This window comes from Plasmodium malariae (genome assembly GCF_900090045.1).
Source record: "Plasmodium malariae genome assembly, chromosome: 11".
In the NCBI taxonomy this organism is placed as follows: Eukaryota; Apicomplexa; class Aconoidasida; order Haemosporida; family Plasmodiidae; genus Plasmodium; species Plasmodium malariae.
This window is the reverse complement of record NC_041785.1, coordinates 450,335-475,396: the sequence shown is the minus strand read 5'-3', so window position 1 is coordinate 475,396 and position 25,062 is coordinate 450,335. Positions and strand designations below refer to the sequence as shown.

The following is a 25,062-nucleotide window of genomic DNA, read 5'->3' as shown; positions in this document are numbered from 1 at the left end:
TCAAAAAATACCTATATAGAGTTTGCGAAGTAAAGCCTGCACATGTTAATACATAATATGAATCCTATCTGTTCGTACTACATATGTGGGTACTATGTTAATAGGTATTACGAAGGCATTTATGTGTATACGCATGTGTAAAATTATATACATATATATATACATAAATAAAATAAAAAGTGCTTGTCAGCTTTATGCTCCTATATATTTTTTTTATGTTCTTATGCATATTTCTAATTTGGCTAAAGGCGAAATATGCAGGTGTTTCCACGTAAAAATGCAAATACAAACGTATTAGTAACGCACATATATAAGTATGTACATATGTATATATAAGTATGTATATTTATACGTGTGTACGTATGTATATATATGTATGTATATTTATACGTGTGTACGTATGTATATATATGTATATTTATACGTGTGTACGTATGTATATATATGTATATTTATACGTGTGTACGTATGTATATATATGTATGTATATTTATACGTGTGTCCATATGTATATATACAACATATTATGTAAATGGTTCCAAAAAAAATGAATTAATACAAACATTTCAGTGCTAGAGCAATTATCATTGTAAACAAATAAAATGAAAGCACGTCCATTGCGCTACAAAGGGGCATTCACATAGAGAAATATTCTTAAATATGTACTTAAATTTATATGTAGGTATAGTATATATATATATGTACATATTTCTTTATAAATAAATAACAGCAATGTAAATCTTTTAAATTATACTACAATTAACAACAACATCGTGTCACATAAATATATTCTTATTTTTTATTTTACTTTATACAGAATAGTAATATGCATATAGGCAAAATTTTTTTTTTTTTTATCCCATATTTGCCTTATTCTTGTTTTTTCCCTTACTGTTTTTTATTTCATAATTTTCATAGCAATCAATTTTTTTTTTTTTGACGCCAAAAGTACCACTGAAATATGTTTGCTGTACGTTCATACGGAATGTATATATATGTACGTATGTACATAAGTGCATAATTTCGTAATAAATGAAGAAAATAGCTATTTTACCTTTCCGATCAAACATAGAACGCATACGTATTCAAGAGCTACCTATATGCGTACCTTTTTTTTTTTTTTTTTTTGTAACTAGGTAGATATTTCAACTTTTGAAGTCGTATAATTTCTATACTTTATGATAAAATGAAATAAAATAAAATAAAATAATTTTCAGAATATTCAGAATATTTACTTTTAAAAGAAAAAATAAAAACATATGTATAATTTTTCCCATAACTCTGAGGTTGTTTGAGGGTAGTAACAAATAAAAGAAAATGGAAAAAAAAAAAAAAAAAAAGCTAAAATTATTCGTGAAGAATAATAATGAAAGTGTGGAAAAAAAATTAAGAAAAAATACATGTACATTATATAGATACATAATATATAGGTACATATTATGTACATACATATTATACATATACATGTATTTGTGCAATAAAAACAATAGTATGCTATACAATGAAAAATAATTAAACGCATGAAGATGGTTTACATAAAAATTAAATGAATTCTTTAAAAGCTTTAAAATATCAAAATATCAAAATTTTAAAATATCAAAATATCAAAATTTTAAAATATCAAAATATCAAAATTTCAAAATATCAAAATTTCAAAATATCAAAATTTCAAAAAATTCAAAATGTAAGTTACCTATAAAAACAAGGAAAGCTTTCAAATTGGAAAATGCATTATAAGGGTAGCATGGCAAGGTATAAAAATTACTGATGGGTGTTCGTTTTTGTGCTAACTCATGGAGATTATTTGCTGCATTTTTTCATTTCTTTTTCTGCTTCGTTTACACTCAGTTTGCGCCCTTTTTCATAGTGAAATATTTCCCTTACCGGTGTGATTTCCCTATGTGTCAGGTACGTATTCTGCTTCTATTCTCTAATCCGAAATAGCAAATTATTTTTGTGATATCATATATTTCAAAATTTCATAAGACATAAACTGAATGGCACCGGAAGGAACTGATTTGAGCATGGATGGAAACAGACCGTAATAAAAATTTCTTAACCCTTCAAGGTAATATATATTTTTAATACAATGAAATGTATTTTTGTAAATATAATTTTTATTATCTATTCCATTGTTCATCATTCTTTTTCGAACTGTATCTCCTGGAAAAACAATAATTAACGAGGACAAATTACTTAATGACCCTGATACTGATGAGCAGAAGGCTATGGAGCTCAAAGAATTAGAAGTGTGTGGGAAATAATTTTGAAATATATTTTTATAAAAATCAAAAAATAGCATCTGTAATGTTACGTATGGTACTCCTGTGAGTAATGTCGGAACGTACCCTTTAAAAAATCCTGTAATTCCTTCGTTGATACTTATTTCACGAATTATATTAAAGATAGATTTTTTTTTGTATAATAATGTATTATTATTTCTTAAATATTTTTCATTTACTCCTAAGGCTACTCTAATACTTAGCAGATCTAAGGGATATGAAATTGTTTTTTGAATTATGCCGGATGCATAACCTGCTATTACACTTTCATAATAATTAAATTTTTGTTCATTTTTTTTAACACTATTATTCGTATCACTCTTTTTGTTCGTAGCACTTTTTATTAGGATATCTACTCTTTTTTCTTCTTTTTTTTTCTTTTTTTTTTTATATCTTTCTTTTATTATATCATTTGTACCAAATTTAGCAGAGTAAACAATACCACCTCTTAAAGTGTTAATTAAATTTCCCTTCCATAATCCTAATATCCCTTCTTCTTTGATTATAAAAAGAAAACTTTGCATAATATTTTGATACTTAATCGGTTGCCTAGCTGTCTTTGCTGTATTCAAACACATAATTTTATTCCTTAGTGTATTTCGTACATTTGCATTAATATTTAAAAGTGTGTAATTTTTACTTATATTGTTTAACTGCAGTTTATTTTTGTTATTATAAAAATAAATCTTTTTAAATACTTGATGAAGGGAAGTTTTCGAAGCGTCGTTATAATTTCTGCGCTTGTCATGATGTGTTCTTTCGTGCTTCAATCCTTTTTTTCTATGTGTGCTTTCACTATTTATGTTTTCACTATTTTGGGGTTTACTATTTTTTGGTCTACTATTTTTTATTATTTCATTTAAGCAATTTTTAAAATTACGAAAAACGACATTTTCATTCAAAACAAGTTTGTTAATATTTAATGAATACGATGTTGAACTAAAGTGCTTCTTTTCTGTTTTATCCAATCCGTTTGATAATAAATTCTTAGATATATACTTTTTTCTATCTTTAAAATATTTTTTTTTCGTGTTTTGTATTTTTCTTCTTACTTCACTATAATGATAAAACATTGGTTGTATTTGATAAAAAAGTTTTATCCTATCGAACGGGGCAAACAACGTTTTGGTTAGTATACCAGAAACCAGCCCACATACTAAAATTTTATTTTCGTTTTTCTTTTTCTTTTCCCCCTTCTCATCCTTCTTTTTTATTTCCATAAACGTGTAGAAGCAAAAGTGAAAATGTTGAACTTACCGTGGAATATTAGTTATCCGTGCTCATGTAAAGCTTTTTTTTAACGTGTGCACAGTTGTTACATATTTCAAGTGTAGATCATGAATATATAAATTCCATACATATATACATATATATGTATATATAATTGTACATACATAATATGTAGGTAAATCAGCATGGCTCAAATTACTTCAATCTACGTTCTTCTTAAGCTATATATGTGTACATATAACAAGTTAATCTTGTTCAATAAACTTCTTTTCCTTTTTGCTAGCACCTCTTTTCAGAAAAATTATAATATTTAACAAGAAAAGCGTACATACGCATACTATATATATATATATATATATATTTATATGCATATACATAATACGTACACATATATACTCGTATTATGCTCATATATATACTTAAAATGTGTACCCATATCTAAGAGATTAGGGCAAACGAGGAATCAGCATTTATTTTATCTCTTAAAAATAAATATATTTTGAAATGTTATTATTTTGAAATGTTATTATTTTGAAATGTTATTATTTTAAATGCTATTATTTTAAATGCTTACTTTAAATGCTATTTTTTTTAAAGATTATTTTATCTTATTTTTTTGTGCAAAATTTATACTGTTGCGTATACAAATTATAGCATTTCAACAGGGACAACATTTAAAAAAAAAAAAAATAAAATAAGATAAAATAAGATAAAAAAAAAAATAATTTTTTTCTTTTTGATTTTTATATCTTTAAGAATATATCAAGTTTATGCTTCCCATTATTACTGTTGTTCTTTTTTAAAAAAAATAATAACACATTTTTAAAGATAAATTATAAGCATGATATTACAACATGTTTGAAAGAGCATAAATTTTAATTTGACTGTGCCTATGAAGGAGATGCCTCTATAATTGCATATTTTATGTATTTGTTATGTATAATGTATAATCAAACGAAAAACGGAAAAAAAGTAAAGGAAAACTTCCGAAAAAATTGTTCTAAAAAAAGTAAATTAGTAATACCACCAATGACTTTTTTTTTTTTTTTTTTTTTTTTAATTATCTCCTTCCATATTTTTAATATGTAAAAAATATGTTTATTTATTTTATTTTATTTTTTTTTGAAGGAACAATAATTCCCCGTTATATACTATGTCTTAAATAGAACTTACTGACTGAACATTTTTGAAAGGAAGAGTTATAAGAAGGTTCTACAATTTATTTTACGCCCATTTTACACATGAAGGTGAATATTTTTATTAATTTTTTCCATATTTATGTTCATAAATATTTTGTTAAATTTAGTACTATTTGAATAATAGCATATTGGTAGGAAGAACTACAATTGCATTGTAAACTTCCTCTAAATATGGGAAGAAGGAAAAAAAAAAAAAAAAAAAAAAAAAATTGGGGTATAAACAAAAAGATTAAATTTTTTTTGTGGTAAATAAAAACTTCTTTTTTATTATATTTGAATGTTATGAGCTAATAATATTCTGCAGTGTTAAAAAAAGTATAAAACTTTTTATTCATATATAGTACGGAAAATTTAAAAGTTTACTAATATGAGAAAAAAGACAATAACCATTTAGACAAGTTTTTAAAAGTGCATAACAAACATATAGTTTCAGTTACCATAACATCTGAACGGTTATAATTGTACTATTTTCATTTTTTTTTTTTTTTTTTTTTTTTTTTTTTTGAACCTTTGTATTTTATATGTCCAAATTGATAACATTAATATATCTTAGGGTTTGTAATTTTAGGGGTCCGTTATGGACACACGTATCCACGTATATATATGTATGTATATATATATGCACAGCGGATTGCAAAAAAAAATTGCTCATACTCAAATCATTAAAAAATTAGGGACAGTTTAATGAAAGAATATACCAAAAATTAGAGCTAACAAGAATGGCTAATGCAGCCATAAAATATACAAATGCAAATACGAAAATATGCAAATGAATATAGGAAAATGCGAAAAAAATGAACAAATGTAAAAGATGGTGAACATAACTCCGATTAACTGGGAGGCACTGCAAATTTTTTTAGTATTGTCAGACTGGGGAAAAGTGCATTGTCAACAACAACAAAAAAAAAAAAAAAAAAAAAGTAATAAAAAGCTACTAATATAAAGAATAGGAAGCAAATTAACAAGTTAATCTCAAGAAACGTCCGTATTTAAAAAATCATACAACAACTTTGCATTATTTTTACTCATGTAGGACTCTAGTTCTTCCACCGTTTTTTCGCACAGATCATACAAGGAGTTAACATTATTTATAATAAGATGCATATTTTTTTCCGTTACCCCTGGCAGTGCTTTTAATATTTCAAGAGCATTCCAATTAGTTACACTCTCCATTTTTTTAAAAGTTTTACTAGTGTCCACATTTTCTAAATTATTTAAATTTTTATCAAATAGGTCGTTTATTGTTTCGTATTTATAAAATTCTTCATTGTGCTCATTTTCGTTGTTCCCATTCCCTTCCGCGTAATTTTCAACTTCCTCGATGCGGTTGTTGTTCATAGAATCAAAGCTATTATTTTTTAAGTCATCTACTTTGTTCGGCTCTATCAATTGCACGTCATTCTTAGATTCAGTATCCCTTGGTGGAGCTGATGATTGTTCCTCCTCTTTATTCATGCCCTTATTCTTTTCCGTCTTCATATTCTTTTGTATCGTCTGCTCCTGCTTTGCTTTCTCCTTTCCCATCTCTAGCTCCTCCTCTTTTCCTGTCCCTTTTTGTCCGTTTGTTGATGCATCCACAATTGGCCGATGTGCGTGTTTCTGGAGGGTCAGGTCGATATGAAGGGATTTGAAAATATCGGGTTGTTCAGAATTAACTTTGAGAGCCCAAAAAAGTTTAACAGTAAAAAGAGAAAAAGGGCTCCAAAGGATTCGAAGTCTTGGGTATTGAAGGCAAAGAATTATTAACTTTGTGTAGATTGAATGTTTATCATTTAAAGAAGAGAAATAGAATAAATGTTTAGTATTAAATTCTATTAATAAAAGATACATAGAATAATATTTGGACATTTGTTTAATTTGGTTATATAATCTATTATTATTTAAAGATTGAATTAGGTCTACTATAGTTTTTCTCTCTACACATATATCTTTAGTTAATATATAATCACCAACTAGTAAGGAATATGGAATTATATGCATTTTGCTTTTATATAATTTGTATGACAAATCAGATTTAAGCTCCCTTATATCAACAATAACAATAGGTTTCGTATTATTAAATATACTATATAATATAAAATTTAGATTAAATGAATCTATAGAAAATTTTTGCAAAAGTTCTTGTATCTTTTGTATTGTTTTTTCATCTAGTGGGACTATATCACTCTTTTTATTTATTTTATTTTTATAATTTTCTATAAATAATTCCTCTTCCTCCATACTTATATAATTACTATTAAGTGCACTACTTAGGATTACATTTTTATTTTCTATATGTTCATCTAATTTTACATCTTGAAAAACTTTAAATTCTTCACATAAGGCTTTGTTAAAATTAATTATATTTTTTTTATTTTCCTTAAACTTTTTCTGAAATAAAAAATATGCATCTACTACTTTTTTAAAAAGATCGAGATTTTTATTGAACACATTACGATCTACCTCAAAACGAAGATTGTTTTTATTTTCTATGAAATTGAACCAATTACTTTTTTCCGTTTTTATACTATTTAAATATTTATTATAAAGTATATTGTTTTTATAAAATATTAAGAATACCTCAACCGTATTGCAAATACTGTGTAATACTTTTATAATTTTAAAATTGTTTACTCCTCTGTCTTTTTCTCTTTGCTTTGCTGTTTCCTTGTTATATCTGCAATTAGAGTCATTCTTACGGTTCGTCCTCGTGCTGTGGCAGCTACTGCTAACCTGTTTCCCCTTATCACTATCGTAGCTGCCGCTAATCTTTTTCCGTTTCAACTGTTGATGCTTCTGCTGTTGTTCTTTTTTTACAAATATGCGCTCTTCGCTGATACTGTCATACATCAAGTTATTTTCCTCATAATTCATCAATTCGTTGAAGAAACTCTCCTTATGTAGCTTGTACACGTTATGCTGAAACAACCTAGCACAATAAATTTCCACATTTCTAAAGATACTTAAATCTAGAGTGGTTAGGATAATTCTATACGGCTTTATCCACATTAGAAATAGTTCTAGGAAATCCAAATTACCACAGTATTCATTTATTTCAAAAAAGCGTTTCTCTCTTTGGTTCTTCTTGGAAGGTCGATCTTTACTGTAGTTCACTCTGCAGCCATTTGCTTGGCCGCTATATACACCGCTATTATTCAACCCGACAGTGTTCACCTCCTGCCTATCCGTTTTTCCCTCCTTTTGTCCCCGCACGAAACATCCCTTATGAGTAGCGCGATTTATCGAATTCATCTTTTCAGAGCAATCATCAAGAAAGTTTTCAGATGTATAAACAGTATCGTAATTTTTATTAATACATAAAATATAAACGTGGGGTTTTATATATTTCAAGTTATCCGTTTTTTCCTTTATCGCATAGTTTGGAATATGAAAATTAACGAAATCTAAAGATGGGAAGTTATGATCACGCTGAAAAGTCTTTTTCGACGAGTACGACGAATTAGACGAATTAGACGAATTAGACATATTGGATTCATATGATCCGTTCGATGAGTCATCGGAAATGTTATACACCTTCATTTTTTCCTCTGATTTTAGAAAAAATTTGAGGTTTACGTTATTCTCATTTTTGTGAATGAGCAAATTATAAAATTCTTTTTGAGTATAGAAATTATCGACTATTATCGCAATCGGGTAGTCCACTTTTCTCACTTGCTTTCCATCGTTGAGGGTCTTTCCTTCATCCTCCTCATTATTACTACTACTATAACTATTGCCATTACCATTATTACTTCGACTATTACTGCAGTTATTATTTACACTATTGTTATTATTACTATTACAACTACTGCTATTATGGCAATTTTTATGTTCTTCAATTTGCGCGCGATCCATTACTATACTGTGAATTATCCTCTCGTTTTCCTTTCCCTCCTCCTCCTTGGCTTTTCTTCCGTGAACTCCTTCTCCTTTTGACGCTCCCTCCCTTTCTTCTTCCTGCAGTTCAGTGCTATAAATCCGCCTCTCTTGCTTCACCTTTGGATGCCCTACCATAAGTACGCTATCTTTATCCCCCTCATCAAGTGCATCTGCTTTACTATTTATCTCCTTATTCTTTATATAATTAAATATATTTTTTCTGTCTACAGATGGGTAATTATTTAGTTTAGAGGTACTCATATGACCCTTTGTATTTGTATTACTTGTATAATTTTGCACCTCGGAATTGTACTCCATTTCACTTTGCTGGTCGTGGTATCTTTCACTTTTACAAAGGGAGGCATATTTGTTGTTACCTTCGCGGAAGTGCGTTTTTACCTTTCCATTTAGAAGCATGTTTTGTTGTTGTTCCTTCCCTGTGTTGCAGTTTCTTCTCTTGTTGAGAAAAGACTGAGATGATTCGTATTTTTTTTTTTCTTTTTTTTTTTTTAACAGAATTTTTTTATATTCTCTTATGTTTATATCTCTTTTGTATACGAGCTCGTATATCCATTTGTATATTTCATTTTGTTCTCTTTTGATTTCATACGATTTATGAAAATATCTCTGCTCATACTGAATTCTATGTATAATGGTTTGTATGTTGTCTACTTCGTTAGCATCTACAGTATTATCCATATTAATTTTATTTAAAAACATGTTTTTCCTTTGATTGGCTATGTGAAATATTTCATTTGCCTCATTACAGTACATCCAAGTAGATTCCTTATCTGCTTCTTTTAAATTTTTAAGGTAGTTATAAAATATAACATCATCATATATATATAAATTATATAATATATTAACAAGAGTAATAATTTCTTTGAGCAGTTTTTTGGTATTATATGTAAGACTTTTTGTTTTAATATAATTCATAGTATAATTTTCTGCACTATCAGAATAGAGTAAAGAGTTGATATCAAAATCATGAAAAGTGTGGAATTTTTTAATTTCTAAATTTAAGTAATGTATTAGATTTAGAATATTTTCTTCTATTTTGTTTGTACTTGTAGGTAGATTTAGATTTATTTCATATATATTTGGTTGTATAAATTTATTATTTAACGATAAATGGACATTTTTATGAAATCTTGGATAACAATATACTTTTTTCATATATAACTTATGTGCTATATTTAATATGTGTTGATTATTTATTAATTTTTTATTATTACTAATTCCTTTTATGAATCCATATTTATTTCTCTTTCTGTATAACTCTATAATAAAAAGCTCTTTAACACTGTAAATAAGTTTATGACTTTTACATATAAAAATACCATCAATAATTTCAGGGATTATTTTAAATGTTAATAAATCAATTAATAAAACATTAGAAGAGATAAAGTACACACCTCTTCTAATATACATCTCAATTCGTTCATTAGATTTTTGGTTTCGTATATACTGAGTTTTTAAGTAATTTATTTTAACACTATCATTGAATACTTTATCAAATTTGCTAATACCTTCACATAACATAAGTTGATATTTTAGGAATAAGTTATACTCCTTCGGGGAAACGTTCAGTATAAAAATTAATTTGTTCTTATTTTCAAAGTTTACCTTATTACTTATAATATGGCCATCTCTAATGGTTTTATGTGCACCATCACAGCTACATTCTTTTGGGTTATTTCCAGAGTCACAATCAATGTTATCGATAATAACTTCTGACCTACTTGTACTAGCAAATTCGTTTAAATTCTCGTAATTCTGTTTATTTGAATTTTTGAACAACTCATTTTCATCAACATCTTTATGTATATTTAGTTTAAACAAACCGAAGAAGATGTTTTCATCATTGGTTATGTACTTTTCATACCATAGACATCTATTTTGGTAGTAAAAAATAAAAATAGCTAAAATGTTCAGTTCGTTGAAACCGTTTGCTAGTAATACTAAGGAGTCGTGTTGTATTAGCTTCTTCACAATTTTCTTTTCGTAATACAGGGGACTCATCTTCTTTCTCTTCTTATACCGCACCAAGGTACAGTGGGTCGAGCTGCCCCACGCTGGGAAGTTTGTACTGCACTAAATTATGCTATGTTGCACTATGCTGCTCTATGTCTGGATTCACTATTCTATGGTATATTATATTTTACTGTATTTTTCTTATTTTTTTTTTTTTTTTTTTTTTTTTCCTTTTTATTATGATTTCCAAAATGCTTAGTTCCACTTGCTATGTAATACTGAGTATATTTCGTTTGTTTCCTGAAAACAAGACAAGAAATAAAAAAAAAAATAATAATAATAAATAATAATAATAATAAATAATAATAATAATAAATAATAATAATAAATAATAATAATAATAAATAATAATAATAATAAAAAATAATAATAATAAAAAAAATAAAAAAAATAATAATAAAAAATAATAATAATAAAAAAAAAAAAAAAAAAAAAAATAAAAAAAAAAAATAAAAAATTTTTTAATTATGTTCAAACAGAGGATAAAATTGTGATAAACTTGTAGTAACAAACAGAAGAGATTTCATAACATACATAAAAATAATCAAGTAGTTCGAATTATTTAATTTGCGTAATATACCTTAAGCAGGATGTGAATATAATGAAGAGGGAATTGTAAAAACGTCAGGAACTTTTTCAGAAAACTCTGCCATAAACACGAAAACGGAAAAAGTAATAAGAAAATGAAAAATAAGTCAGAATCACATAACAGCATACTATATATCTCACTATCTCACGCAATATAATATAAAAATGGTACTACGTGTTATTAGTAACAAGAAGTGATAAATGAATTGAATTCCTTTCTAGCATTTAGTCATTTTACACATCCCTTGGGTTAGTTTCTTTTTGTGCCTCTCCAATTCAGCGATTTATATAAAGAAGACTACATTTTACCGAATTTCATACTCCACACCCTTTTTTGCTATTTTATAATTAAAGAAACAAATTATAAAAAAATGAAAATAGGTCACATTGACGCATAAAAAAAAAAAAAAAAAAAAAAAATTTTTTACTCTTATAACAAAAAAAAGAAAAAAAAAGAGAAAAAATTCAAACAAGACCACCTACCCACGAATAACCTCTTCGTTTTCGTAAATAAAACGATCATTGAATGGTATACTTCTAAAGGTATACAATAAAATACTGTTCAGCTTACATTATATTAAAAATTACTAAAATGGTAGACCATATAAATCTCTACAATTGTAAAAACGTACAAATATTGTAATCAATGGAACAATAAAAAAAAAAAAAATAAAATAATAATAGATCTACAGAATACTGTGAAATATACATAAATAGGATAAAATCCCACTTAATAAAATTTATTTTTAAAAATTATGCTTAAAAATAATTGAAAGGTGTTTAATTAATCTAACATAGGACGTAACAAAAGGATAAAAATATATTTATAAATACTCCCTTCTATAAGCAATTAAAAGTGTGTTGAACGAATATAGCATTATTTTGTTTTGTTTTTTTTTAATATAAATATGTCAAAATTTACCTTCAGAAGTATTGTTTTTCGAATTCAGATATCTAGTGTAATTGGTACTAGTTTTTTATTTATTTATTTTTTTTTTTCTGTCCCTCCATAATATCCTTAAATATTCCTTTGTGTTACTTCCAAATTGTGTTTACATATTTATATGATTTTTCCATTTTTGTGGAACAGCATTTAGTGTAAAATATTTGTTCAAATACACCTTGTTGAAACAGAAATACAATTATATAGAGAAGGCAAAGAAGGTAAAACAATACGTATCTTTTTTTATGGCATATTATTGGGTTAAGATGGAAAGAAAAAAATATGTACATACATAATTACAAAAGGAATTATTCTTTTTGACATCTTTTAATTTTAAAAGAACAACTGTAAATATTGTCTGGAAAAGCATTTTTTTTTTTTTTTTCTGTTTTTATTTATCACTGTGCTATATATATGTATACATATATATTCATATGGCCAGTACAAGTAACGCTTAAAACTTTCTATGAATTACCTTCAAAGCAACGAAAATGCGGAGGAAACCATAAAAACAAATGCATAAACACAAACTACTTATGTGCTAATCTTCTTTTAATAGTAATGGAAGATCTTCCATTATACGAATAAAAATTTATAAGAACGAGTGTAACATAGCATGATAATTACATGGGGATTATGCACCTTTAAGTTTTTCCATTTATATATGTACACATATAGGAATATATACATACATTAATACATAATAAATGTTAGCCTATAAATATATACGCTTAATTAACATATAACGAACTGCTTATGCATATATAAACTTAAGTATTATATGTACACTTTAGATATAAAAAAATGTTCAAAACACATAATATATGTTCTTTTACAGATATTAAAATTAACAGTTTAAAATAATAATGCAACGCGTTCTTTTACTTCAAGTGAGTTAGTATTAAGCATAAGATTTTTCTTTTCTTCTAAAAATTTTAGAACTTTAAAAATATTGTATGCACAACGAATTGGAAAGGAGTTAAAAAATATTGAAACATTTTCTATCATTTTTGCTGTTTTTTCCTTATTTTGTTGTATTTTGTTCTTTATTTTGTTGTATTTTGTTCCTTATTTTGTTCCCTTTTTTTTTTCCTTCTTCCATTTCCCCCTCCTTTTTTCCCTCCTCTTTTGCTTCCTTTATTTTTTGTATTTATTACATTATACACACTCCATTATTCGTTATACAATTAGTATAAAATTACAAAAGGCTTTTTAAAAAAAAAAAAAATAGAATGAAAAAGATAGTTCATCAATGAGATTAAAAGATGTACAAATGGAAACTGCAACTTGATCAACTGAATAATTAAGAAAATAAAATATGTATAATTAAGCAGATTACAAGTTTATATTTTTTTTTTTTTTTTTTTTTTTCATTTTTTTTTTTTTCGTTTGTGTGTGCAACGATCTATAGCAATTCTCTTTTAATTCTACATTTTTTTGTGTGAATGTATTTACTCTAAAATGCATTAACAGAATAGGGTGTACTATATATGTGCATGAATGCTTAAGTGAAAATACATGTATATTATATGGATATGCATATGCATGTATATGAACATATTAATATATAAGTTTTCTTTTTTTTTCTACCTCATTTTTCGGCTAAACAATTAAAAAATAAAGTTATTATGATAACGTTTGCTTTTTGCTTATTTTATTTTTTTTTAAACAGTAAGATAAAATTAAAACATATGCATTTATAAAAAAACATACTTATGTATATGTACACATAAATATATACATGCGTAAACGTATTGGTCACTTCGGCTTTTACTTTTTTCCCCTGCGAAATAGGATTTATACAAATATGTATGCATATATTTATGTATGTATGTATATATATATGTTTAAAAATACTGAACACAGAAGTATTGTGTGAATATATGTATATATGTGTATATATATGTATATGTGTATATATATGTATATGTGTATATATATGTATTTTATTTATATAAATATACATACATATAGGGCGCATATATATTTTTTGCCATTTATATAGCAAATCTAAAAAAGAACAATTTTATATAATAGCACAGCATATATTTTCCTAAATATAAAATTGATACAAAGCTAAAAAATGGCACTAAATCCTACGTTAATTCAAGGGAATGGTAATTTTGCAAATAAGCAAGGGGGAAATTAAATAAAAGAACAAAAGAACAAAAGAACAAAAGAACAAGTTAACAAATGAACAAATAAACAAAGAAATGAAAAGATGAAAAGATGATTGTAAAACAAAGGACAATATATATAAAAAGAAAAACTATTTTATTTTATTGCGCATTTGAAAAATGATGCCTCTGTGTTGAGAAACCAAAATGATTTAAACAAAATTAAAAAGCTAAATATGTACATATATATATATATCTATTTATATATATATGTATATGTACGTATATAGGGGTAAATATTTACATATATATTTACTAATGTCTCTTCATCCTTAATATTTAAGGAGAAATTTTCATTTTTGTATTTTTTTTTTTTTTTTTTCGTAGATCACTTATTTCCTGCCAACAAAGGATCAGAATATACCTATTTAAGAAGAGAAAATGTTAAATTGAAATTATATTTGCCTGATAGGTAACTTAAACCTTTTTGTTACAAAGTCCTATAAATTATACATTCGTTTGTGCAAGTGTACTTTCACGCACGAAAATGTATGTACAAACGTACATACATACATTTAAGATTGTATTTGTGGGGAACAGTTCATTGAATTGTCCTGTTCAGTGCATACTTACATGAGTTTGCCCTTGAGGAGTGCATTTGGGGGGGGAATGTGCTTATATACATGCTTTTGTGTATGATTGTATGTATACACATACGTGTGTACATATCTATGAACGTATTCAAACACCCATATATATATACATATATATATATATATATTTATATATATTTATATTTATATATGCGCATTTGCGAACATATCTGTCGGGTTTCCTCTTCTTTGGCAATTCTGTAGAACGATAAAGGAGGACGGGATGATATTCTTAACAAGCATACGATTAGTATTTGTTAAAAGCGAAAAGAGTAGAACGAACGTGAATTTTACAGGGGTAGAATTGCCTTTAAACTTAATTGAAAAACCAAAATTTGAACAGCCTGTATTTGGATTAAATTATCTTTCGGGTATTGTAAAACCATTAGTTGAGCATCCAAATAGTTTAAAGAGTTCATGCAAATGGAATATTGTGTTTTTGAATGGAGAGTGTAGTAGTTTTTTAAATTATTTTTTTAAAGTATATGATGCTGCAAAAAAAAACAAACCTTTAGGTGCTTTAAATGAATTTAATGAACAATTTTTTTCTAATTCTAATGCTTATGTGGATCCTAACGATCCAACATTTCTATATATAAATGAACCTAATGCTGAAAACCTTTATAACCCTCAAGGTATATCACAGAATCATTATATATCTTCAAATAATCAAAATAACAAAGAGATTCCAGTTTATAAAAGACCTTACGGAGCTCAACAGAATAGTGGTAACAGTAATAGTAGTAGCAACAATAATAGTAGTAATAATAATAGTAATTATAATATGAATAATGCAAGTAATATGATGAATTATAGTCAACCCAGTTATATGGGTAACTACGACTCAACGAACAATAGAGGACCTTATGGTCAACAAACTTATATACCAAATAATATGCAAAATTTCAATCAAAATAATGTAGGTCCACCCAATTGTGATAGTCAGAATAATAGTTTATTGCCGCACTATAACCAGCAAGATAACAGATTACTATATAATAATCCGGAAGGTACTATGACACATTATAATCAGCATAACAATATATCTAACTACGATCAACTAAATTATAGAGGTACCTATAATCATCAGGGTCCAAATATGAATAGTGCTAATGGTAATAGTAACACCAATACTGATACCAACAGTTATAATAATAGTAACCCTAATAGTTATGGTAATAGTAATATTAATAGTAATTCTAATAGTTATGGAAATAATTATAGTAACGCTTCATATAACCAACCAGGTATTAGAACTCAAGGAAATCAAAGAATATATCCCCTTCACAACCAACCAAATAGTCAGCAGTTCAATCCGGCATATAGTGAGCATTTTAACAATACGTTTAATCAAAACTGTAGCTTGCCAACATATAGTGAGCAAGAGAATTATCATCACTACCAACAAAGCAGTGGTTTGTATAGTCTACAAAATGATCACCAGAGTATTCGACCGAATGATCAGGCGAGTAGTCAGGCCAATAGTCAGATGAACAGTCAGACGAAAAGTCAGGAAAATAACCAGCCGATTAATTAGACCTACGACTAATAACATGGGCAATCGCAGGTAACAAGCAACATTAGCACATTTGCCATGCACCGCTAGTGAAGTTGTTAATACATAAAAGGAACAAGACAAAAAATGAAAAAAAGAAAAAAATGAAAAAAATTAAAAATAAAATAACAAAAAAGAATAAAAGGTAAAAAAGGGAAAAAAGCAAAAATAACATAACAGCAAAAAAAAAAAAAAAAAAAAAAAAGTGAGTTCATGCGACTTCCTATTTTTGCTCATCTTTTTAATCTAAATAATTTCCAAAAATTAAATGCAAAAAAAAATTATTTTTCTTGATTCAGCCATATTCCACATATTTTTGTTGTTCCTCGTGTTGTTACCAATTTTTACTTTTTAAAAGTTAAGAGCTAACAACATAAATATATAGTACAACAAATAATCAATAATACAAATTAATAGATCATTTGTACATGGGATTTTTACATTTTATTTTAATAGCGATAAATTCGTGTTTCATATCTTGAACATATATATAGATATATAATACATCTGTTAAAGTAGAAGATACACACATAAAATAAGTTCACCACAAACCTGCATTTTAAATAAAGAGCAGTAACATTTATAAATTCTTGAAAATTAATAATAAATGACAATATATTTTTATTCCAATTGAATATAATTCGTGTTATCCATTTTTTTTTTTTTTTTTGAAACAATGATCATATTTAGTACGTTCGTAATTATATATGTAATTTTATGTATTATACATATAAATACAAGTTTCTTTTTTTTTTTTTTTTTTTTTTTTTGTAAAGTCATCCCCCCAATATTGTACAATATAAAAAATAAAATATATATTCAAATAAAAAACAGCTAATGTAAATTTAAGAATGCACTTTTGAAACAAAAGATATCTCATTAATAAAGGAAATCTTTATACTTTTTGATATATATATATATATATATATGTATATGTGTGTATATGTGTGTATATGTGATAATTTATCTACTATAGCTTTTTTTTTTTTTTCCAAAAAAAAATAATGCCATTATATTGAAAGCTCTACACTAATTTACTACACCCATTAGAGGTATAAGAAACTTTTATTTATATTTTAGACCTAGGATTAATTTCGTCGTGTTATTTTGATAGGTGAGAAAAAAAGGAAGGTTTGCAAGAACTTTGATGCTATATAATTGGGTATCTAATCATGTTTTCATATTGTTGTAAATTTTTTTAATGTTTTTATTGATGTATCCTTTTTATGAAAATTAGAAAGGAAAGAAACACTTGTCAAAGAAATGAAATGTTATTCACGAACAAGACTGCGGGAATGGCATTCTGAGTGTTTGCTCATCAGGAGGGGCAGTATAAACATGTACGTGCATACGTACTTACATAAATACTTACATATATACTAATATATATATATAGATAGATATTTGTACACACATCATTTTACTCTGCTTCATATTATGGACTAACTTCCTAAAATACAATGCAAAAATTAAAAAAAAAAAAAAATTAAAAAGAAATAGGAAACAAATAATTTTTTAAAAATATGCTAAAATGTTGCGGTAGTATAATTCAAAATATAAAGGAATGCCAATATTGTAAATGTATTTTATTTGTATTCATAATTTTTGGTATATATTTTAAACTCAAAAAATAATGACGTATTGAAAACAAAAATAAAAATAAAACAGTGTAAAAACAGATAATCAGCTTACTATATATGGAGAGAATTTGCATGTACTTAAGTTTAAATTAAGGCACGTAATTAAATTGGTAAAATAGTATACAAGATATATATGATCTTCGAGCTCATCCTTTACTAAATTGCAGAATTGATTACAAAGAGAAAGTGAGGTTTTTAATGTTCCTTTTTTTTTTTTTTTTTTTTAACAACTGTTATGCTTATATAATGTGTGTACATGTGTTAAAATATATTTATGTTATTATTAGAATAAAGAAAATTTAAAATTTTATGATCCAAGATATTTTTGCTAAAAAATGGATTAGTAACGGGGGGAAGTTAGATAACGCCATAATGTAGCATATTATCCTATCTTTTTTTTTTTTTAATTATTTTTTTTTCTTTTTTCTTGTTGTTTTTGTTTGTTTTTACTTCCTCTCTTTACTACAATGGGTTTTTCAGAGAATCCAAAATTTTTTATACTCTCAAAAAATATTCTTAAAAGGTGGAGATTTATAGGGTAAGGAAAAAATGAAAAGGTGTTATAGTGCCATTTAACTTAGTGTGTATTGTATTATATATCTATACACTTTAATGCTTTACAATGATATGCTTTTTCGCATTACATGGTATATTTAAATATACGCTATTACGTTTTTTATTCTAATTATTTGTTCTAATTGTTTACCCTAATTATTGGACCTGTTTACGCTAACTATTCAACCTATTTACGCTAACTATTCAACCTATTTACGCTAACTATTCAACCTATTTACGCTAACTATTCAACCTATTTACGCTAACTATTCAACCTATTTACGCTAACTATTCAACCTATTTACGCTAACTATTCAACCTATTTACGCTAATTTATTTTCATCCCTTCATAGAATTGCCCTATCCACAGTAGGCTTCCTTTATTTTTGTCTATTTAATAAAATTAATAAAAAGGCTGAACTAGATTCACGTACTTTTACGCAGTTTCCCGGTAATTCCGTTTTAAATAAGACAAATGAAGAAATTTTTAATGAAAGTAGTTACTATTTTGACAGCTACAAATATGAAGGAGGAGAACATATAATAGACATATTGTATGAGTATATTAAAACGATTTCTCCTTTTATTGAAACGGAAAAACATAAGATAGAGATTAATGAAAATGTAGAAGAGTACATATTGATAAGTAATGTACCTTGTAAGTTTTGTAATACTTTAGAAAGCTTAATAGTTGTAATAAATTTTGACTACAAGGAAAGAAAATTTTTCCATTCCCTATCAGTTGGTTTAACTTTAATGGATCATTTTTCACATTGCAATTATATGAGTAAAGATATAATATTTTTATTTACAAATAAAGAGTTATTATATTCAAAAGGGATTCAAGAATTTATACAGCTTTTTTTTTATAAAAATATAAAAAACAGAAAAACACTTGTTAGGTCAGCAACAATAATAGAATTTGATTCCATTTATCCATCACATATACAAATAAATTATGAAGGCTTAAATGGGATGTTACCAAATCAGGATTTAGTTCTATTATTAACCAATGAATTATCCTATTATAACATTCCTATTAAAGTAAACCCAATCCATTATGTAATTTTTGATATGGCCTTGGAAAAAAACTTCGAAAAAGGTCATTCCTATTTTTTGAGGTAACGAATGTGGGGAATATATACATATGTATGTGTGTATATTTGTGTATGTATTTGTATATATATGTGTGTATGTATTTGTATATATATGTGTGTATGTATTTGTATATATATATGTGTATGTATTTGTATATATATATGTGTATGTATTTGTATATATATGTATGTATTTGTATATATATGTACACATTTTTTTTTTTTTTTTGTTAAGGGAAAACGTTCCAGCCTTCACGGCAACAGGTATAAGTAAGATTCCTTTAAAAAATAAAATGCTCAACCTTTTTAATTTTACGAAAGCCATGCAGAGTTTTTTAAGAAATCAAAGTAACACACATGAAGCATTTTGCCATTCATCAACTTTTTATTTCTTCAACACTATTAAGAGACAGGTACCTATTAGTATATACTGTTACAGTGTTTATTTGATATGCTGTTACTGTATTTTAAAATTAATGAAAAGTTCAATATTTCGGAATTATATTAACTTTATAGTAGGTTTGAACATATACATTATAACTATTTTAATTATTTCATTGCCAATTTATTTGTTTTCAACGAATGAAAAAATCTATGATTTGCTAAATTTAGAAAAAAGACTCCCCTTATGCACTGAATGGCATCCAGATCATTTTACACTGTACATAAAAATAGCCAACTACTGGTCAGTTATTTTTTTCATATCAGTAGTGGTAGCTTTTTTCTTTAATTATTTTATTTCTTACGTAGTTAATAAATATAATAATAAAATTGGTTATCAGAAAGTACAGAAAATCGAGAGAGTCATAATATTAAACGAAATAAAAAATTTAAACAATAAAGTAAAAAATATAATTGGTGTAACACCTGTTTATGATGATAATAACATTTATGAACAAGTCATAATAAATTCGAATGATACGAAAAAATTAATAAAGCCCAAAATTATACATAGTGACGATGAAATGTTCTTACTTGAAAAGAAAAACAACATTTTAATTAGAGAACTACAAGATGAAATAGACAAAAAGGAAGACATGTTAGAAAAGCTGGAAAATGAAAATGTAAAATATATTTATAAAAACTCTGTAGCACCTTATGCTTCCCTGATGAGTTATATGAACGTTTTTTACTTCATTATGGTCGTTGTGTCATCATCAGTAATACAAAATAATAATAAATAAATAAATAAATAAGTAAATAAATGAGTAAATGAATAACTAAATAAATGAGTAAACAAATGAGTAAACAAATGAGTAAACAAATGAGTAAATGAATAACTAAATAAATGAGTAAACAAATGAGTAAATGAATAACTAAATAAATAATAAAAAAAAGGGGAAAACATTGAATACATTTATAACCTTTTTTTTTCTTTTTATCAGAATAAGAAATGCACACACTATTCGAAAGAGTGATGAATAATGACGTGATTTATTTTATATATATTTTTTTTTTTTTTTTTTTTCTCTTTTCAGTTATATAACTGGTCATACTCAGCACTGTTCTGTGTCATATTTGTAATTCCTATATCAATTTTACATAATATTAAGAGGAAGCGCAAAAAGATTGTTAAAAAAATTATCCTATTATTGTTCATCCTTTTTTCTTTAATATATATATATCCATATGAAAGTTTTATTTTGGTAATTTAGGAAATTAAGAATGAAACTTTTTTGTGCCTCATTTTGTTACACGCTTTTTATTTTAAAGTTAGTGCATTCCGTCATTTGTTCACTGCTTAGCGTATTCATTTATTCACTGCGTCATGCTTTCATGTGGTCAATCACTTACTCGCTTAGTCACTTGTGCACTTTTCCATTTTTTTATGTTTTTAGAATGAAAGGCACAAATTAACAAATACGCTAATGAAGTTGTTTGAAAAAGTCTACAAACATTTAAGCAAGTATAAATTATCAGAAACGAAATACTTCCCGGATTTTTTGGAATTTCTTTGCTCAAACAAAATATTTGACTATTTGTATTTAAATAAATATTATTTGAATAATCAAGACATAAAATTCAATTATAACTACGAAATTAAAAACAGCGTTTTATTAAATTTGTACAACCTATCCAGGAACCACTACTGCATAGGTTCGCAAACCTACGCCCTTTTGTGTTTTACCTTTTTTCCTATTCTTTTTTATACAATCTTTATATTTTTTTGTTAATTCGTTAATGGTGTTGTGCTCCTTATTTTTATCATTAATCGTTTACATTTTATCATTTGTAATTTATGTTTTTCTCTTCTTTGCTGTCTTTTTTTATTTTATTTTATTTTATTTTTTTTTTTTTTTTTTTGTTTTTTTATAATTAACTCGGCTTACTCATTTATATCCTGTGTTAATATGTTACTTATATGTATATATACTTTTTATCGAAATGGAAGTTTTGGTAAAAAGGAATACAATGATATAACAAAGATGTTAGGCTATTATAAGTATCCCCCTAATATTTACAAATGTGTTTGTAGTTAAATATTTTAATATATTATTATTTTCACAATATGTATATATATATATAAATTCATATGTTCATATTGCTAATAGTTTTTTTTTATATTTCATAACACGGTTCAAGGAAAATTATGTTAGCAACGAAAAAAAAAAATATATTTGCAGCTCATTTTATTAGATATATTAATAAATATGTACCCATACATATATATAATACATATACATATATACTTGTGTATATGCGAGCTTTTTAATGTGTATCTTAAAGAGGTAAACAAAAAAGAATTTATGAATAGATAAAAAATCAGATAGTGAAACAAACAATTGTTTTGAAGTCCATAATGAGTAAGTCAGTAATAACTGGTATAAAGTAAAATTGCTTAAAAAATAAGGAAAAATGACTAACATACACAAAAGTGAACGTAAAACAAATTAATTAGGTTATGAAAGTGCGTAGAAAAATAAAAATCAACGAATTTACGAATTAACGAATTAAAGAATTAGCGGATTAACGAATTAACGAATTAACGGATTAACGAATTTACGAATTAACGAATTTACGAATTTACGAATTAACGAATTAACGAATTAGCGAATTAGCGAATGGGGGAGGGGGAAATAAATATGGAATATGTTATATCTACAATTCACAGTTTAGACATAACTAGACCATTTTTAAAAAGGATAGAGATATAAGTGCATGCACATATACAAGGGTAATAATGTATTGACGTACACCCTCACAGCTTAAAAAAAAAAAACAATATTGTATTTCTTTTCAAACCTTAATTAATATATTTCAGAAGGAGTCCAGTTAACTATTAGAGTAATGTATGTAGCGCTGGAGCATATCCAGTTAAAACTGAATTTTTTTTTTTCTCTTTTTTTTCCTTTTGTCATAATCATTATCTGAGTAAAAGAGAATCTTTTTTCTCTTCCTCTCCTTTTTTATATTAAATTCTTCTGCACGATATAAGATTCCTTTATTGACACCTTTGCTTATGTAAATAGAAGAGGTCTTTTCCCCTTTTTCGGTGATTTTGAAATCACGCAAATTTTTCGTATATGGCAAATTATCTTTATATAAAAAAATAGAAGTACACTTAAAACTGTTACTACTATTACTATTACTGTTATTATTATTATTATTATTACTGTTATTATTATTATTATTACTGTTATTATTATTATTATTACAATTATTGCTATTACTTTCATTACTGTTATTACCATTATTGCTATTACTTTCATTACTATTATTACCATTATTGCTGTTGTATACAATTGGATCTATATCATCTTCATCCAGCTGATTAGACGAGAAATAATTTAACCTGCACAAGTCATATGAAAAAGATCGACTACTCGCAGTTTTAATTTTTTTTTTCTTTAGTTTTTGGTAAAATAACAAATTTTTTTTCTCCGCCTTTCTAAACAATAGATAATACTGTTTCTTCTCCCCATCTATATTATTAATATCATTTTTTAAAGCAATAATTTGATTTGATAATATATGATTTAAATTTTTTAATTCTTCTATTTGATGCTTTAATACTTTTTTTTTAGTTTTGTTAACACTATTTTTGAATTGAGCTTCTTTATATAATAAATAAAATTTTTCATACTTTAAATTTAAATCCGTAATTTTTTTTAAATATTCGTTTAGTAGCATTTCATAATCTTTTAATTTAAGTTCAACACATTGTCTAGAATTCTTGGTATCATTTAAGATTTTATTCATGTTATCTACTTTTTGATTAATATCTGTATATATTTTATTTAGCACGTTTACATTATTATGGTTTATTTTATTTTCCTTATCATATACATTATTTTCCTTTTTATTATTTAATTGCAGTTTGTATTTATCATTTTCCACTTTGAGACATATCAATTCTTTTACTTTCATATTATAGCTTTCTTTTTCTGCATTTAAACAAGAATTTAAAAAATCGATTTGTTTTTCAAACTTTTTTATTTTTATATCATATTCCAAATTATTATTTTCTATTTCTTTGTTTTTGTTCTTTTCAATGTTGTTCATTATATCTCTGTATTTTTCTATTTCATTTTCCAGTTCACAATTTTTTAATTTTATTTTATTACTTTCTTGTTTAAGTAACTCTTCGTTATTTTTTATTCTCACATACTCTTCACAAAACTCTTTCAGAAGAATTTTATTTTCGATAAATTTATACAAAATCTTTTCTTCATCGTTCATATTTGCGTCTTTCCACTATCAGTTGTTGTACCTTCCTTTATAATTCCGGTATTGGAGTAAGCGTATGGGTAGACATACATATATATATATTTGCATATATATATATATATATATATATATACGCATGTGTATGTGTACACATATGTTAAGATTATTCCCTTTTATTTTTTATCTTATTTTAAAGCGGTCAACTTTTATTCGATGCTTCTTGTAAACACCTGAGAAAAGGGAAGCACATTAAGCATGTTCTTTTTACATACAAGTAGTACACTCACAATGGCGTACATTCACACACGCACACAAATAAAATAAAGGAAGTCCTAAAATGAAACCGCTTCTTAACTTTATAAATTACAAATATCCACGCAACTGTAACGCATAGGTGTATGAGTGATGAAAAGACTATGGAGGTGAACAGAGACTTTCTTAAAGTTACACTTATATTGGTGTTTGCTATAGAAGATAGAAATAATAGAGGTATATATATAGTGTACAAAATTATGACGGAAAAAAAAATAATTAAATGGTATGAAAATATAGCAGCATTTCGCCTCGTAAAAAAGGCAGACGTTTGGATGTTTGCTACATGTTTTTACTTGAAAGAATGTTCTTCGTTTTTTAATTTTTTAAT

The 25,062-nt window shown here is 25.9% G+C and overlaps 5 protein-coding genes across 5 annotated transcripts; 2 read left to right on the top strand and 3 right to left on the bottom strand.

The window, feature by feature from the left end:
* Nucleotides 1–1,948: 1,948 nt before the first annotated feature.
* PmUG01_11017500 (mitochondrial carrier protein, putative) lies at nucleotides 1,949–3,502 on the bottom strand (the record flags this gene model as incomplete). The annotated part of the gene is made up of 1 exon (XM_029005813.1): nucleotides 1,949–3,502. One exon carries the CDS (start codon nucleotides 3,500–3,502, stop codon nucleotides 1,949–1,951), a length of 1,554 nt encoding a protein of 517 aa, XP_028862364.1.
* Nucleotides 3,503–5,683: 2,181 nt separating this feature from the next.
* ERCC4 (DNA repair endonuclease, putative) lies at nucleotides 5,684–10,591 on the bottom strand (the record flags this gene model as incomplete). The annotated part of the gene is made up of 1 exon (XM_029005812.1): nucleotides 5,684–10,591. The coding sequence occupies one exon, from the start codon at nucleotides 10,589–10,591 to the stop codon at nucleotides 5,684–5,686; it is 4,908 nt and encodes a 1,635-aa protein (XP_028862363.1).
* Nucleotides 10,592–14,217: 3,626 nt separating this feature from the next.
* On the top strand, nucleotides 14,218–16,441 carry PmUG01_11017300 (conserved Plasmodium protein, unknown function; the record flags this gene model as incomplete). Its single annotated transcript, XM_029005810.1, has 3 exons — nucleotides 14,218–14,251; nucleotides 14,639–14,723; nucleotides 15,109–16,441. 3 exons carry the CDS (start codon nucleotides 14,218–14,220, stop codon nucleotides 16,439–16,441), a joined length of 1,452 nt encoding a protein of 483 aa, XP_028862362.1.
* Nucleotides 16,442–18,566: 2,125 nt separating this feature from the next.
* Nucleotides 18,567–21,925, top strand: GPAA1 (glycosylphosphatidylinositol anchor attachment 1 protein, putative; the record flags this gene model as incomplete). The annotated part of the gene is made up of 5 exons (XM_029005809.1): nucleotides 18,567–18,637; nucleotides 19,008–19,775; nucleotides 19,987–20,911; nucleotides 21,230–21,397; nucleotides 21,590–21,925. The coding sequence occupies 5 exons, from the start codon at nucleotides 18,567–18,569 to the stop codon at nucleotides 21,923–21,925; spliced, it is 2,268 nt and encodes a 755-aa protein (XP_028862361.1).
* A 1,141-nt stretch (nucleotides 21,926–23,066) lies between these two features.
* Nucleotides 23,067–24,431, bottom strand: PmUG01_11017100 (conserved Plasmodium protein, unknown function; the record flags this gene model as incomplete). The annotated part of the gene is made up of 1 exon (XM_029005808.1): nucleotides 23,067–24,431. One exon carries the CDS (start codon nucleotides 24,429–24,431, stop codon nucleotides 23,067–23,069), a length of 1,365 nt encoding a protein of 454 aa, XP_028862360.1.
* Nucleotides 24,432–25,062: the final 631 nt, after the last annotated feature.